This window comes from Rhinichthys klamathensis, unplaced genomic scaffold (assembly GCF_029890125.1).
Source record: "Rhinichthys klamathensis goyatoka isolate OS25496 unplaced genomic scaffold, OSU_Roscu_1.1 h1tg000093l_1, whole genome shotgun sequence".
NCBI classification, from domain to species: domain Eukaryota; kingdom Metazoa; phylum Chordata; class Actinopteri; order Cypriniformes; family Leuciscidae; genus Rhinichthys; species Rhinichthys klamathensis.
The window spans coordinates 173,892-191,529 of record NW_026606632.1 but is presented as its reverse complement, the minus strand read 5'-3'; the positions used below and the strand labels follow the sequence as shown (position 1 = coordinate 191,529).

General features: G+C 38.6%; 1 protein-coding gene across 1 annotated transcript in view; it reads right to left on the bottom strand.

The window, feature by feature from the left end:
- vwa8 (von Willebrand factor A domain containing 8) overlaps positions 1–17,638 on the bottom strand; it is a 120,221-nt gene that overhangs the window by 35,068 nt on the left and 67,515 nt on the right. The window contains exons 30-37 of the mRNA XM_056252183.1: positions 14,428–14,550; positions 14,221–14,285; positions 12,557–12,682; positions 12,290–12,399; positions 10,815–10,969; positions 9,830–10,022; positions 9,660–9,741; positions 6,266–6,470 (exon numbers count right to left, since the gene is read on the bottom strand). Of these exons, the coding sequence (XP_056108158.1) occupies positions 6,266–6,470; positions 9,660–9,741; positions 9,830–10,022; positions 10,815–10,969; positions 12,290–12,399; positions 12,557–12,682; positions 14,221–14,285; positions 14,428–14,550 (1,059 nt within the window). The remainder of the gene's footprint in view (positions 1–6,265; positions 6,471–9,659; positions 9,742–9,829; positions 10,023–10,814; positions 10,970–12,289; positions 12,400–12,556; positions 12,683–14,220; positions 14,286–14,427; positions 14,551–17,638) is intronic.

Sequence of the window (17,638 nt, the reverse complement as noted above, 5' to 3'; positions counted from 1 at the left end):
ACCGGCAGTAGGTGGAGGCAAGTGAGCGAGTCATTCAGTCATTCATTCAAATGATTTGTTCAAATGGCCGATTCATTCAGGAACGAAGCAAGGGACGAAATCAAATACTTCCCTACTATATATTATGCGAAAAACAGTCAGTGTTGCCAGATTGGGCGGGTTTATTCATTATTAAGTTTTTTTTACTTATAACGTATTAGGTCTTTAATAGTTTATTACTAACACTGTATCAGGTTTGAGACAGTATTAGATGATGGATGTTTTCAGCAGTGGTGTCTCTCTCGTCGTGACTGTATGGTTTGTGATTTGTGTGTAAGGGGTGAGTCAAAGCGTCCACTCATTTCCCGCCTGACACACATCATATCTATATTCTGCATCACTGATACTGCACACATCTGCTACACTGATCACTTTATAAATACATCCATACATGCAGACAGACGGACATGTATGGAGCAGGATCAGTGAGCAGCGCTGACGTCAGGAACACACATTCCTCGCATGACTGAACACTGTCCGTCATGTGTGGTCAGAATGATGTGCATCCAACTTAGTGGACACAGGACCTCACTGCCTAGAAAAATATATCGTATATACATACACACTTGTACAGGTACAAAAACAAAATTCCAGATCTCTGACATAAGAGTGGAAAAAAACAGACATTCACTCTAATCCAGGACATTTAATTATGGAAAGTTGTGATGTGCTGTTCTCAGATATCGTGGCAAAATGATTGACAGCTTGGTATGAAGTCATAATAGACTCTTTCAAAAGGTTAAGGAGCTGTGGTTCGGTTTATATGTAGCAACATGATTTTGTAGATCAGGTGTGAACAGATGGTCACATATTCTCCTTCATAAAACTAAACTTATATAGCCTGCAATAAACTAAATATATAAATTCTACACTAAACATATGAATTTGACACTAAATATACACATTTTACACTTTCATAAATATATGCATTTGACAAATATATGAATTTTACACCAAGGGCCAGGTTTACTAAAAAGTGTCAAATACGCGTGAGGGCGCAATTCCATAAAAGCACAGATGGGAGTTCTGTGCGTGATCTACTGACAATGTGCAAATTAAAGAACACAGACGCAGCCGGATCATTTCCATGATGATCAACACAATCTACCAAGAACAGCGCAAATTAGGGTCTGGTTTAAAACATGCTTTTTTTCAGGTGTTAAATAATGGGGCAAATACCAGTAAATTGACCAGCGCAAACCTTAGTAAATCACCATGCATGATTCATTGAAATACTCTCCTCCCATAAATTTTGTGTCTGAAAGGGAAACTCCAACAAATGCATAAGCAATAAGATCAGCTGCAAAAATAACCCTATTTATGCCTTTTTCAGCGCTAATTTTTCATTGCGTGTCTTTAGTAAATCCTGACAGTAGTTTTTCAAAGCCAAAAGAGTGTTTGCACTGGCGGAAGCTGTTAGTAAATCTGGCCATATACACATTTTACACTTTTATACATATATGCATTTTACAAATATATGAATTTTACACTTTCACACTAAATATATGCATTTTAAACTTGTACACTGAATTATCCATTTTACTCAAAATTCTGTCCTTTACAAATATATAAAATACATTATATGCCTTTTACACTTAAAAGGTTAGTTCACCCAAAAAGGAAAATTCTGTCATCATTTACTCACCCCTGTGTTGTTCCAAACCTGTATGGTAACCAGAAAGTTGGCGGCAGCCATTGAAAAAAAAAGAAGAAAAACAAATCTATGGAAGTCAAGGGCTACCGTCACCTGTCTGGTTGCCAACATTCTTCAAAATATCTTCTTTTGTGTTCAACAGACAAAAAAACTCATACAGGTTTGGAACAACTTGAGGGTGAATAAATGACGACAGAATTTTCACAAAAAACAAAAACAAAAAAAAGGGCGGTCACTGCTGTTCTCCATAGACAATGAGTTCAATCAAATTCGTTTAATGAGCGTATCCTGCCTGATGTTTACAATGTGCTTTCTATCAACAAGCTCAGAGGAATGTGATGTTTCACATTGTAATAATGTAATGTAACTGAAAGCCATGTTGCCAGCATCAGCAGGAGAAACTGAATCACTGTCAGAGGGCTTCTCATAACTCATGTAAAGAGAATCGGGGGATTGTGGGTAATGCATGAGCTGATTAACACACAGAGGGGGGAGACAACACTAGCTAACTCACTGAGTGCTCACTCCCTCTGGGAACAGGAATGCTGCACAATAGGCCTCCGACTGAGGCCGTGACACACAGACGATTGAAACAGTGTGAGAGAGCAGAAAATATGAGCACTATGATGGAGGGAGAAATAAAGGACCTGAGGGAGAGTAACAAAATGAAGCAAGGGAATGAGACGGTCGACAGACTGAGAGAATGAGGAGGTGGCACAGATCCTAGAAGAGAAGACTCTCTGCCAGCTGGAGTCTGGGAATGTTTCCATCACTCTCTACAGTAACAGTTTTAACAGAGAAGATCTCATATTTGAAGACCAGGCCAAATACATGAAAGAACAGCTTTAGCACTGGAAATCTTCCAGACCCGGACCAAAATAAAAATCCTGGATGAACCCAGGATGAATGCTCATGATAAGCAAGCACAGTAAGACTGAAGATCATATAACACTGATTAGATGTCGAGACCAAGAAACATAAATTACAAGAAAGTTGCAGGCCAGACTTGAACCAGTGTCATCTGAATAAACACGCATTAATACTCATTCAGTGCACTGTTCTGTTTCGTTTATCTGGAGGTTTGACCCTCAAACTGGGGGGTTTGATCAACATTTGACAGCAGAACGAGACAAAGTGAGGAGGTCACTGTTGCTCCTCTAATCCAGGACGTCCTGCTTGTCTAATACACCCAGCTGCTACAAGATGCCCTCAGTGTATTATGTTTGTGGAACAGCTAAAGTCAGCAACACTGAATTAGAGTGAGGAGACGCAAATCCTGGTTACAATATTACACATTCATTTCTATAGAGAAAATGAAGAGACATTTCTGAAATGTCTTAAAGCAATACTAAATAAATAAAACAATTAAATGCAATTATTATTAAATACACAGAATTGCATTTTTTTCAATTTAATAAAAGTTAAATGATGACTTGCTAAAATAAGACCTTAATTTAAAACTGAAGACTGCTTGTGTTGAATATAAATTAATAAAACAATGTATGTGTAATTGAATAATGAATTCATATTTTAACTTTTTAAATATATGTACCAAATTTTGTTAAAGTGATGAAAATCAAGTTTATATGTCTATGTGGTGTTTTTAATATGCTTTCAGACACACCATTTGAAAATTCATCAGTCAACACTATCATTATTTTTCCCCTTAAAACTGCAAGTTACCAAAGACAGTCTCAAAAAAGCGGTTTCCTACTGTTCCAAACATGTGACCAATCCAGTAAACGTGCAGGACGGGGCTTTTCTCCACAGACTTTCTATGATGTTCAAAGCGTTTCTAAGAATTCAGATATTCAGAAGGCATCTTCTGTCCAAGATGTCTGACTCTGAGATGGTGAACAGGAACATGGTTTGTGTAACATTAGCAACACATTATTAGCAGTTTGATAACATCAATTACTGTTATGTGTCCGACGTTGTAGAAAGCGATACATAAAACGCATTACCATTCTGATACATCCACTTGAATGGAGGCGGGGCAAATTAGCATATTCATGACTCCACGTATACTAATTTCCCCCACAGAAGCGAACAGAATTTGTTTTCCCCCTACAGGTGGGCAGGACCTGCTCTGTCGACTGTATGTATGGGGCAAGAAGAAGCGTGATGGAGAGAGAGTGTGTGTTTGTGATGTGAAGACTGAGGTGGGGTGAAGGGTGTGAGGACACTGCTGTCAGGCCGTTAAGGAAAACCCCAGACCAACAGCAAGATAACACAGTCTTGAGCTTCATGATAAACCCTTATGAAACACCATGCTTTTCTTTCCTCTTTGTTTGTAAACTATATATCTCCCTCCTTCACTGGGGCAACTAAGGGGCAAACCAGTGAGGACTCTCACATGAGCGATATTCAACTGAACAAACTCACACAGGCCATTCAAAGAGCTGCAAAGAAAGGTCAAGATCGTGACCATTTGGGCAAATATTTGATGTAAAAATAAGGAGGCTCGAAGAGAGCCAGTGTGAGAGAAAAAGCCTGACGGTTAAGAGGCTCTTGGTGTACCTGTGTGGAAGAACAGGAAGTGTGTGAACTTTCAGACAAACACTCTACACAGACACACACATCAAACGCATACCAAACTGGTCAATATTAAGATTTTGATATTTATGACACATACAGCCAAGCTAGTGTGGGGGAAAGTTACTTTTAAAAGTAATGCATTACAATATTGCATTACTCCCTAAAAAAGTAACTAATTGTGTTTTTATGAAAAAGTAAAAAAAAAAAAAAAGGTTTATGTTACTTTTGCATTCGTTTTCCTCACCTGGGCTGGGCTTGCTTGCTTGCTTGCTAAAAAAAAAAAAAAGTTCCACTTTTGGGAACTTCAGGGCACAACTCAAACTTTGAGCATGAAAAGAAATTTCAACACTCTTACAAAAAACAACAAGAAAAACAACACAGCATCACAAATGTGATGTTAATTGGATCATCGAAGGTCAGCAGCAAAGACATAATAAAGTGAGATTACATACATAAAGTATATTTGAGTTATGTATGTCAAGTTTGCATTTCACAGTTTTTATGAATTTTTAAGGAAATCTGAATCTGTTTTTGTGCAAATGAGATGAGTAAATGCCTGCTCATATTTAGTCTAGAACAACAATAACATCATGTTTCACACAGCGCACACAACGCCTCAGGGGAGCTGTCAGTCAATAAATGGAAGAAGAATGTAACTTGCGTTACTTATTTGAAAAAGTTACTCAGATATTTAGTTTAAAAGTAATGTGTTACTTTACTAGTTATTTGGAAAAAAGTAATCAGATTACATAACTCACGTTACTTGTAATGCCTTACACTGCAGCCCACAGCCGCATTTAAATGATGGAGTGAATCTGCTAAATAGTTTATCTGTGTATATTGAATCCAGCAGTTATTTTAGAAGCACTTTTGAAGACATTTTTGAGTCTTATTGGTATAAACAACATGCAAGGACGGCAACAGATTAAGCTGTTTGGTGCTATTTTGAAGGGGGAAAAAGGGAGACCACAGACATATTAATGTCTGGTCATTTTTAGTAACCCTCAGTCAACAGATGTGTCATGTAGAACAACCAATAAACAAACAGTGTCTACCAAACCAATGTTGTCATATATATTTTGCCTCTTATTTATGATATGTCCAACTGTGAATGATAGAAATCCACTATACTTTAGGTCAGTTCTCTCCATAGTGTGTCCTTATCTCCTGTGACTGGATGTTTTTACTCCACTGTCTATAAAGACTATCTGTGTGTCACACGGCGGAGCATTGGAGCACTGCCATGAAGGAGCCTTCCACTGAAAGTACTCAGGTTTAGCAGCTTGTATCTCTAAATAAGCAAAGAGTTAATGTGGAGAGTACAAACTGCAACATAAAATAAACAAAAATCTCAGTCTTTACATGCTTTCATCTCAAGTGTGTGCATGATCATCATCAGTAAAACTGCAGACAACTGATCCTGAAGTCATGAAATACTCAATAGCAGAACCCGCAACTAAATATCAAGCAAAAACGTTGAGTTATGTGCATAAAGATGTAGTAGTCCGATGAAAAACAAAAACATAAAATGGATCATTTTGGATATAAAATGAATATCTTCTAAATATCTTATTTCACAATGCTAAATAAAACTTTTCTTTTTGTTTAGCAATTTTACAAGGAAATGTCTTATCTAAGTCCGCCACCATGTGGTAAGAGAGAGAACTGCACATTTTAAAGAATGTTTGGGACTAATAAGAGAGTTCAGAAATCAAAGTGTAATTCCTGCAGCAAAGGAGGCATCAAAAAGAAAGCAAGACAAAAAAGACAAAAACAAAACAAGACAAAAAACTGTAAACAGAAAAAAACTAAACAAACAAAACAACAAACAAAAATATGCTGAATTGACTTCAAACAGGTTTCTCAAAAAAAAAAAAAAAAAAAAAAAAAATGGACATACCACAGCAATAAAATATGTCACAATTCATCAGTCTTAATGCTCCTAAAATAGACTGCATTACTAAGCAAAATATCTTTTCTCTTTTTTTTTTTTTACCTGTTCATGTTCAGTGAGATTCTCCCTAAAGGTCCTACCTGGATTGGCCTGCCATCCTCTGACCCGATCATGTTCCTCCACTCCAGCAGAGAGCGCTGCAGGTTGTCGAGGCCGGTTTCCCACACTCTAACGTAGCCTCCCATGTCGACAGTCACCACCCCACCAGAGCCCAGAGGAGCCATCACCACATCTGTGTCTGAGATCTTAGAGATCCACACAGTGTAAGGAGACATCGAGCTGCTCCTGAACACATCAGCATGACAGACACTGATCAGAACCACTGGAAGACTCGCCATTCACATATCACATTTAAAAAATATGCTTAATGCAATTTGCATTACACAATTCCCTATATTGTAGACTGCTTCTGGTTTCACTGGCCCTCATTTATCAAAAGTGCGTACACCAAATTTCCAGCGTACACCTGGCGTACACCCAAAACCACGGTGACTTTGAAATTTATCAATATGGACGTTGGCGTATGGCACGCTCAAATCCTACGCCAGCTCAGGAGGTGGTGTACATGTACGCACGTTTTGAGTTAGTGTGGAAATGCGCAGAAAAACAATTCCTAACACCATAAAATGCACTGACAAACTAAAAGATATGATATATTATGACCCACTGTAAAACAAAAAAACAAAAACATAGTAATTATTTACTTCAGTGTTTATTTTTGTGCAACATGGACTTCAATGTTTAATTTGTGTGACTTTACCAAAGCATTTGATTTATAAGCATATGTATTCCTTCAGTTGCGAGCCTGTGCGCTTTACCCTGACGTTTCATGGTTAGGCCTATCCCCGGCAGGTGCGCACGGACTGGGTTCGGTAACGAAAGGCTTTCAATGACCAACAAATAATTCAGACTGACAAAATAATAAAAAATACATTCTTCTTCTTTTAAATAATAATAATAATACAAATAATAATAATGACATTCTTCTTCTAAATAACAATAAGCGTCATTAATAATACAAATCATACTAATAATAAGAAGCATATTACAAATTGTCATGCAATTATTAATGTGAATGAATGGTAGGCCTACTCCACATCACATCATCATCATCCCATACACCCCAATACATGTAACGTGATTCGAAATTGAATGCTAATTCAGAAGACGTGCTGTAAAATATTGCATTGTGATAGGTCATTTCGGCTCCACGTCAGAGAAGTTTCTCTTCTTTGCCGTCTTCCGTGTGTCCATGGCGTAAAATAAGGGCGTGGGGGAAGCGGAGACTTGGGCGTGTTATTCTGATGACGATCGTTTTCAGCCGTGGGATTTATCAAGGGCAGGTATTGCGTACACCTGGATTTCAAAGGTACGCACAGCTTCATAAATCAGGCGGTGAGAGGAGTGTAAGCATAATCTTACGCCAACATATACGCCCGTTTCTATGCAAGAATGATAAATGAGGGCCACTGTGAGGAAATAATTTATGCAAAAATATTCAATACTACTTAAAACAATAATATAATAACATAAATGACGTTAATACCATTACATCATTTAACATTTACATTTGGGAAAGGTTTTGATTTAACCCTCTGGGGTCCTTCGGCCCAAATGGACCCGAAGCATTTAAATATTTTTTTTTTTTAAATCATTGCTTTATCGGAATGGTCCGAAATTTGGTGACTTTGTTGGTACTTGGTATATGAACACCCCAAAAAATTGGGGACAGGATTTGAATAGTCTAAGTGGTTGTAAAAAAAATAGTCACACTCAGGACCTTCGGGTCCAAATGGACCCGCCATAGGAAATGAATGGGAAATTGGCAAAAATGTGAAAATACAGAGTTATTTTGTGCGTACAATCAACAAATCAGCCACGATCCAGAAAAAAAGCACACAACAGTGAAGGGGTGAATCTATAAAACATCAAGAGTGCAAAACAGACACATCCACACACACACACACACACACACACACACACACACAAACACACTTTTATACACATACACACTAATAAATTCAGATTACATATGGGTTTTGAATTTTTAAAATGCTCAGTTTGTCCACCAGATGGCATCCATCTCATTTCAAAAATTGCTTTCATGAGGCCTAGGCTTGACTCTAAAATGAAATACAGCTTTAAAAAATAAATAAATAAATACAAATATTTTTTTTAAATTTCTATTATATTCAATGGGGAAAAAATGGGTCATAATTATTGCATTAATATTAATTATAAATCATTTTTATTTTTGAAATTATCTCAAAACACCAAAAAAGAAAAGAAAAAATATTATAAAAAACAAGTAAAAAAAAAAAAGATGATTTTTTTTAAATAAATATTAATCCCACCCTTCCGGCCCATTTGGACCCGAAGGTCCTGAGTGTGACTCTGAAATGAAGGACCCCAGAGGGTTAAAGAAATTCTTAAAGGGATAGTTCACTTTGAAATTAATTTTTGGTATGTTTTAGCTTACCTCAAGGAGGCATCCAAGATGTAGGTGTCTTTGTTTCCGCAGTAGTTTCAATTTTGATATTTTTAGGTCAAACCGTTCTTGTCTGTCAGTGATATAATGCAGGTCTATGGTCACTTCCTCAAAGAGCATGCACAGAGAAGTCCAAATTAAACATGATTTAATGACTCGTAAATGTAAGTACACATTGATGGGCCTGGCCTAAGACACGAAACGAGCAGTTTGTGTGAGAAAATGAACAGTATTTATATCGTTTTTACCTCTTGTAAACACAGCCAGGTCCAAGTGATCTGAGGGCGCCGGCGCTTCGTCTTTTCCAGAAAGCGCTGGAAGTGATATCTCGCGCGTGTACGTCACTCATACAATTGTTTTATTTTATTTTATTTTTTTATTTTACGACGGTTTAAACATCCCGGATAAGCGCAAATTAGTACCATTTTAATTAGCCGTCTTACCTACAATCTCTGTTCTGTGTAAACAATGAGTGACGTAGACGCGCGAGAGATCACTTCCGGCGCTCTCCGGAAAAAACCGAAGCGCTCGCGCCCTCAGATCACTTGGACGTGGCTGTGTTTACAAGAGGTAAAAACGATATAAATACTGTTCGTTTTCTCACACAAACCGCTCGTTTCGTGTCTTAGGCCATCAATGTGTACTTACATTTACGAGTCATTAAATCATGTTTAAATTGGACTTCTCTGTGCATGCTCTTTGAGGTGGTGACCATAGACCTGCATTATATCACTGACAGACAAGAACGGTTTGACCTAAAAATATCAAAATTGAAACTACTGCGGAAACAAAGACACCTACATCTTGGATGCCCTTGAGGTAAGCTAAAACATACCACAAATTAATTTCAAAGTGAACTATCCCTTTAATTTATACTTAATAATATGCATTGCAAATACAAACTCGGTCACTTGAATGTGCCCAGTGTCTAATCAGCTGAACAGAAGAGGGAGCTACAGTTTCATGAAAGGAGTCTTACTCCGTACCTTGGGACTGGAATGTATTTGAGCTTCTTAGAGTTCAGGTCTGTCACTTCCAGGTAAGCAGCCGCCATGGGTGGTGTGACATCTGTTGGTGAATCCATACCATCAGTATCATCATTAATGACAATTGCATTTCTATTTTCATATGATAAGTGCATTTGTCAATGCTTTACCTTTAGGGTAGACCTCAGTCAGTGGGACTTGTGTAGGAGGCAGCGCTCGAACCACTTGATTGGCATCTAACAGACAGACACAGTTCATCCTCTTTGCGGGCCCTGTTCGCTTATTTGACCCGAAAAACATATCAGGCCCTCGACCCTCTGTTATGGGCGAAGATCTCTTAAAGCTGTACACCTCGTTTGGGGACTGTGGAAACACAATGCAAAACAGGCTATATAGGAGTCAATGCCACATACGACTATCCATGATAATGAAAAGTAAAAATCATAACATTAACCTGTTGACAAAAAAAAACAAAAAACAATTGTGTAACCATCAATTTAAAAAATAAATTATATAAATATATATTAAATGATCGATTAAATGATCAAAATATGAGGAAAATATAATATATATTTTATTTTCATATTTTAAATACGAAGGAAAAACAAAACACAAACTTTGTTTTAGGTATTTATCTGACAAAAAAGGCAAACTACCGTCACTTTTGGCCACTGTGTTATTATTATAATTATTATTATTATAAGAGAATCATCAATATTATATATGAATATCACTGTCAGAAAAATAACATATGCAATTAAATATTAGGTGACTTACAACATAATAATAATGTCAATTATTTTAATACCATTACATTTAAGACATCTGGTTCAATTTTAAGGCTCAATTAAAAATGAAAGATTCTACATTAATATGCATTGCCAAAAAATGTGCAAAATGATCACAAGTCACAAACTAATTAATAAGGTTTTCTTTTCAAGAAAAAAATATATTTTTATAAAATATATTTATATCCCATCCCCCCAAAAATATAAAAATATGTTTTAATTCAAAAATTGAAAACCTGTCCATTATAAAAGAAGATATTCATGTTAATGTATGTAACTCATTTTGAATAAATAAAAAAATGGATTGATTGATCTATAGAATCCAGATGTGTATTTTACTACAGGGTATGCCACAATTGTCACCCACCATGAGATCTGGGAATCCCACAATAACATTAGCATAGGTGTTTGTGTCACAGAGGATGCGGTTGGGAGAGGCGATCTTCTGCCCCAGGGCAGTGCTGAGGTTCTCATTGGGCAGCTGCTCATTCGACACCTCCTGAGGAGCTGTGCTTTCCATCCCTGAAGCACAAAGACAGTCAGATCATCACTCTAAAATAACTTCCCATAGAGATGATAACGTGTCCTCGCCACTAAACCCATAAAAGGGTTCAGAGCATTTCTACCATGACTCTACATTTGTCACATCTTTATACCCCAGTTTAATTGGTCATTATTCAGACCTTCTAGAGACATTCTGTCACTCTCGATTTGATTAAGACGCCAATCCTGCTGATGGGAACGGTTGATGTCATCAAAAACATGCTCATTTTTCAGAGCAAACGCTGAAGCATGTCTGATACTTTAGATGTCCGATGCCCACTAAGCACAGGCATTACTCTATCTTTATGACAGAGGCATTCATCTCAATAACTCATACTATGAGTTATTAAGCGTCTTTCTGCTCTTCACGCTCCAGAAAATGACACGTCGCTGAAGGAGGAATGACTAGGGGTAGTTCATCAGAAGATAGAGCTGTTTTCATGCCTTATAAAACAAAGGGGCAACGATTAATTTCACCAGCTATTTTAGGCCTTCAAAAACAAACTGGCATTACTTTCTATCAAATGAGGCGTGCAGGACTCACTGGCGACCCCGAGAGCTTCAGCTCTCCTCGAAATGCAGTAGGATACGTGACTCTGCTTTCAAATTAGCCAAGCCAGGAATACTAAATATAGTAGGGGTGTAACGATACCCTCATGTCACGATTCGATACATAACACGATACTGAACTCAAGATACGGTATTACTGTGATACTCCAAGACACCAGAATAAAAATATTCATGATTCTGAAGCTGAAAATACAGAATTATTTTAGACGAATATGTTTGCACTCTGTCGCTCACAAGATATATTTAAAATTTCAAAGTTTCAAACTCCTGAAACAAACTTTTGTTTTAGCCTGATTTTGTTCGAAATGACATCACACCAATTCGTTCTTTAATTTAGCTTGAAGTACATCGGGGCTAATTAATTAACATTAGCATTAACAAATAACACTGATTAATACAACTAAGTCAAAATGTGCCCACTTGGAGTAAAAATGTAGAGTGCAATGAGCATAAATGAGTAAATAGATCTTCTGTGTGAGAACGCATTTAGGATGCAAGCCATTAAATATGACACCGAGTTTGTTCATGTGCTGAAGTGTCGAATCTGACAAGTCAGATTCAAAAATCCCTGAGGCTTCATGTCAATCACAGCATATGTGAAACAGACGCATTTGCCAAAGCGAGACAGATGGTGACTGACAAGTGTTAAGGGCTCTCAGCGGCCCTGATTGGACGCAACATCGCAGAGTCACTTCTGATTGGGCGTTCTGGCTAATAAGAGTTGTTCACCTGAGCTGGTGCCAAAGCCAGTGTTAACAGCGTCTTCACTGATGGCGTGCAGCTGGCACACTCCCGTGTCCTCTGCGCCCATGTGCATGGGCTTTGTCAACAGGAACTTCCTGCACATGATGGGAGCACATTTAGTTGAAAGTTTAGTTGAAGAAAATGCACTTATATAACCTCTAAAAGGAGAACACCCTTTTCAAAGTCTGAGCAACTAAAATATGAGGGAATCTTTGTGCTTTCATTGAAGTGCAGAATGAATTTCATTGCCACCTGTCAGTCTTGCTCTCAACAAGAAGCCAGCGGTCTTCAGCCACCAGGAACACAGCCTTGAGATTGATGGGGAGGGAGATGGTGTGAACCTGACCTTCCAGCACATCAACAACATCCAGCTGATTCCTGTCCAAGTAGAGCAGAGTGTAAATCAGTAGACCATGCCTGAACAGGACACCAGAGCTCTGTTTCAAAACCTAGAGAGCTGCTCGCAGTCTACAGCCTACGCTGTAAAAATGATCATAATTGTAACGGTAAAATACTGTAAAAATACAATGGTATAAAAACCCCTTTTAATTGGTTAAACGGTAAGTTTGTTGTCTATATATGGTGAAAAACTAACACTAAAAATTATTTAAAAATTCTAATGGGGCATTTCATGTAATTTTAAAGTAAAATACTGTTAAATATTTTATTTATTTTTATATATATATATTACATTGGAATTCCGTGTCACTTCACTTTTGATGTTTTTAATTGATTTAAATAACATCTTCTTTCTTATCCGTTATGTACATTAGGGTCTTATGAAGTTTAATATTTTAGTGTCCTATTTACCATGATGGTGTTTTGTATTTGTGTGAATGACACTGTCTGACACTTTTATATATTAGCATGTACCTCAGCTTATAGAAACAACTATGTGTTATGAGCTTTGATTATACATATGACTCTATCTTTACCACCTATGTTTTTGGTGGTTTTTAATGTATTATAAAGCTACAAAACAGATTTTAGAACTTTAGTAGGTTGGTATATTAACATATCAGTTAATGTAAAGACCCATGGCATAGGCGACATAGGCGGTTGCCTAGGGCGCAAAATGACGGGGACGCTGCACGAGAGGCAGGCCCTGTTCTACAGGGGTGCTAAGCACTCTCAAACTAAAACAAGAGCACCGCCTCAGTTGAAACTGTAATAATATCAAATTGGCGAAACTGATTTGGCATATACTCCAGTGCGTATTTCTGTTTGCGCTGCGGAGAGTGTCAAAGGGGAAATAGCTTTAATGACTGAATTAAATTCTTTAAAATGCACAGGAAAACTATGGATTCGCATAAATTGTTTGTATGTTAAAATATTTCCATAATTATCAAACATATTCATAAGATGATTAATATCCCTGTTAAACCAATTCCTTAAAAATAAGGATTTATTGGTCAACCAACAGTTTAATAACACTTTGGTCTTTAAGTTTAAACTTTGACATCCATGCTCTTGTTTTCCTCATAGTAATGACAGTGTGCAAACCGGAAATTGTAATGCGTGCGCACGAGAAACATGTTGCCTGCGCACGAGAAACTATCACGTGCGCACGAGAAACTATCGCGTGCGCACAAGAAACTATCGCGTGCGCACGCAATATGTTTCGGGTGCGCACGTGATAGTCTTTATTTTTTATTTTTTTGCAAAGGTCCCTTTAGGGGCTCCGTACATCTTTGACATATTTATGCTGAAGTGCATTCTGGGATTGATTTCTCCACACCAGAAATATGCGGTGCTGTCTTACAATTTGGCCAAAAATGTTCAGAAGGGTGAACAATCATACTGCTCTAATAAATGAGCTGTTTAGCTTTGTAAAATGCTGCCTACATAGACAGCTCACTAGGTTTCAGAATAAAATGTAAGCTTGTCACACATAAGATTGAGGGAGAATAGCCTACCCATTTTCTTTGTAGAAGAGAAGCCAGTTCTTGTGGGCAAACTCCTTGCACATTTTGTATCCTGGCTAATGAAAACAATACAAAAGTTGAAAATAATTAAGATAATGTTAGGGCTAATTTTTCACTACCGGATGTGACACTACATTAGATGTAACACTAATAAAAGGTCCCCTCTGGAGAACCACTGCTATAGACATAGATTTCCACCTGACTCTCTTTGTTGCTCCACCAGTTTGAAGTCTTGCGTTGTGGTTCCTCCTGCTTGTCCTGAGACAGGACCAGTCTCCTCACAGCACCAGTAACCAGGTCCACATGCAGAACTGTGTTGCCCTACAAAAAGGAGACAAGAATGTTCGCAAATTGTAGTTCATTTTAAAAAACGAGGTCATATCATTTTATTTTATTCCCTAAGGTACACTGATAATGGTAGGTTAATGTCAAGGTTTTATGCACCAAAACAGATACAATTTAGTTTTACGCAACCATTTTCCAGCCTCTATTCGACCCTGGCCTTTTTACAGCTGTCCCTTTAAGAAATGTAAATGTCTTTTCAATAATATTCAACAATAATATTGATATGCCTGTATTGACACCATTATATGAGAACTGAACTGAGCTGGACGATGACATCAGGGGCTGTATAGATAAATGAACTAAATTAATAACTTTTTCACAACAAAAATGAACCATCACTGAACTTACATAAGCTGGACTATGACACTATTTTCCTGTACAGCCGAACCTATTTTTTTTTTTGCATTATTTTCCTGTTATCACTGTAAAGCTGCATTGAAACAATCTGTATAGTAAAAAAAGCGTAATAAATAAAGGTGACTTGACTTTTCACATACAACATGAACAAGGCCAGAAATGTACTTTATGTAAGTATTGTGCCAGCCTCCTGTTACAATGCTTCTTATCTTCAGTTTTCACCTTCATAGGAAAGATTGGAGGCCATCAATTCCTCCTCACCACTGAATCTGCAGCATAATGGCTTCCTTACGCCCTGGCTTTCATATACCGCATGCTGTCTGTGATATTAATAGCCTTGCATCACTTCTGGACAGATGGTGGGTTTGGCTGAGACGGGCCGTTATGGTCACGGGCCGCACCGTTCCATTCAGCCTTCGTGTTTTCTCCACCAGGAGAGCAATGACCCCTGGATGGCCTCCTGTGATGTCTGGACATCTGTATTTTTAGATTTTTATACACAAGTAATCATGTTCTCCACACCCCTTTTTTTCCACAGCTAACAGGTTTCCACCAGACTCGACTCTAATACAAACCAGCTGCACTCTGAATCTAAATTCCAATTTGATCTCTTTCTGTTTTTTTTTTGGTTTGGTACCTTAACATGTAAGTGAAGTAATGAGAAGGGTTATTGAATACATCAAGATACACTACATGACCAAAACTGTGATCTCAGAAAACACTACAGCCACATGTGCTTGTTAAACATTTAACTTTAAAACCATAGGCATTAATAGGGACTTACAACAGTTTCCACTCTTCTGGAAAGTCTTTATAGAAGACTGAATGGATGTTTAATCTGTTAATAATAGAGTGCTGCAGTGATGACGTAGTTTTTGCAGGCCATAACGGAAGTCAGCATCACCCTGGTTCCCTCAACAGAAAAACCAACAGGATTCTTCCATTGACTTTTGGATTATTGCAGAAAATAAAGCTCTTTGGCCAATAAATGTTTACGCTTCTTCAATTTTTATTAATTCTGAAGCCTAAATGCAATCGCCAGAAGTAAAAAGCTAAAGGTAGGCTATAAATGAACTACACCACAATCACATGACTTTAACTTCACCACCACTATACTCTTTGAGTATAAACACAATGAGGCTATAAAAGCAGACTGGTGAGTAGATGAGTTTACCTGTTTAGCCTGAAGAAGTTTCCAACCAATGTCTCTGGTTGTTAGTAATCGCCTTTTTCAAGACATGTTAAAAAAAGAGCTTGTGTAAATCATAGACCTTATTTTAGGCATTTAACACAAAACCCATTAAAAAAAACCTTGACTTCAGGACAATGGAACTAGAAGTAAAAAATGTCAACTTGTTTCTGGGTTTTAGGACTCATTCCTGCAGAACTGTGCGAGTAGTTAAAATAGTCAAACTTGAGAATTAAAAGGGGGTGTCCACATACTTTTGGACAAATTGGTTTGAACAGATAACGACTCGGTTACTAACGTAACCTCGGTTCCCTGAGAGGAGGGAACGAGTATTGCGTAAGCTTACGCTATGGGAAAACTCCTTTTCTCGAGAAATATTGAAGTCTTTATGTAAAACGCATTGCAGCTGCACAGCATACAGCAATGAGCGAGGCAGCTCGGTCATTGGCTGTGCTGCGGCAACTTGCACGAACCAATGACGGGGCGACTCTGAACCCGCTTCCAATGAGCGTGCTTCGCGCCCACGCGCGTCAGAGCCCGCCGAGATGGGCGTGGCCAAGGGCTATATATTGGGCGCCCCGTCGTCTGAGTTCTTTAGGTTCAATTCGACTGAAGCAAACTGACCAAGCACAAGCACGGCAGATTACGCAATACTCGTTCCCTCCTCTCAGGGAACCGAGGTTACGTTAGTAACCGAGTCGTTCCCTTTCGAGAGGTTCCTCCTATTGCGTAAGCTTACGCTATGGGAACGCCATGTAAAACGCCGTGCGTGCTGACTTCGCTTCTATTAAGCCGGAGGCCGGAGCCTGAGCCTTTGAGCAAAGTAATTATCCAACGAGCCAGCCGAAGGCGGGTTTTATAAAGGACAACGTGGAACGGCCCGATGGGCGTCCAGAGACACACACAAGCACATTTTCATGTACTGTCATGTATGAAAAATCCTCCACATCAGTTTCAAGATGTGATTCTATGAGGGAGGAGACAATGCTCAGCATGTACACACCCCAGCCTATGATGGTTAGACCGACAGTATGTTAGAATGCAATGAGGGGACCTGTAGGTTATAAAACCTGATAAATGTGGACGGTGAGGCCCAGCCTGCAGCCGCACAAATATCTTGAATGGGTATCCCACTCGACCACGCCCACGAGGAGGCCATGCCTCTCGTAGAGTGAGCTCTGATGCCCAAGGGGCACTGAAGGCCCTTGGCTTCATAAGCCAGCGCTATAGCATCAACTATCCAGCGCGATATTCTTTGCTTTGACACAGCCAGACCTTTAGTGCGGCCGCCAAAGCATACGAACAACTGCTCTGTCTGTCTGAACAGGGCAGAGCGTTCCAAATATACTCTGAGTGCCCTGACCGGGCAGAGTAAATTAGCGTCACTTTCGTCTGCTGGGGACGATAGCGCGGCCAAAGATATCACCTGTGCTCTGAAAGGAGTAGAGAGCACCTTAGGAATATACCCGTGTTTTGGCCTGAGGACAACCCTGCTGTCGTTAGGTCCAAACTCCAGGC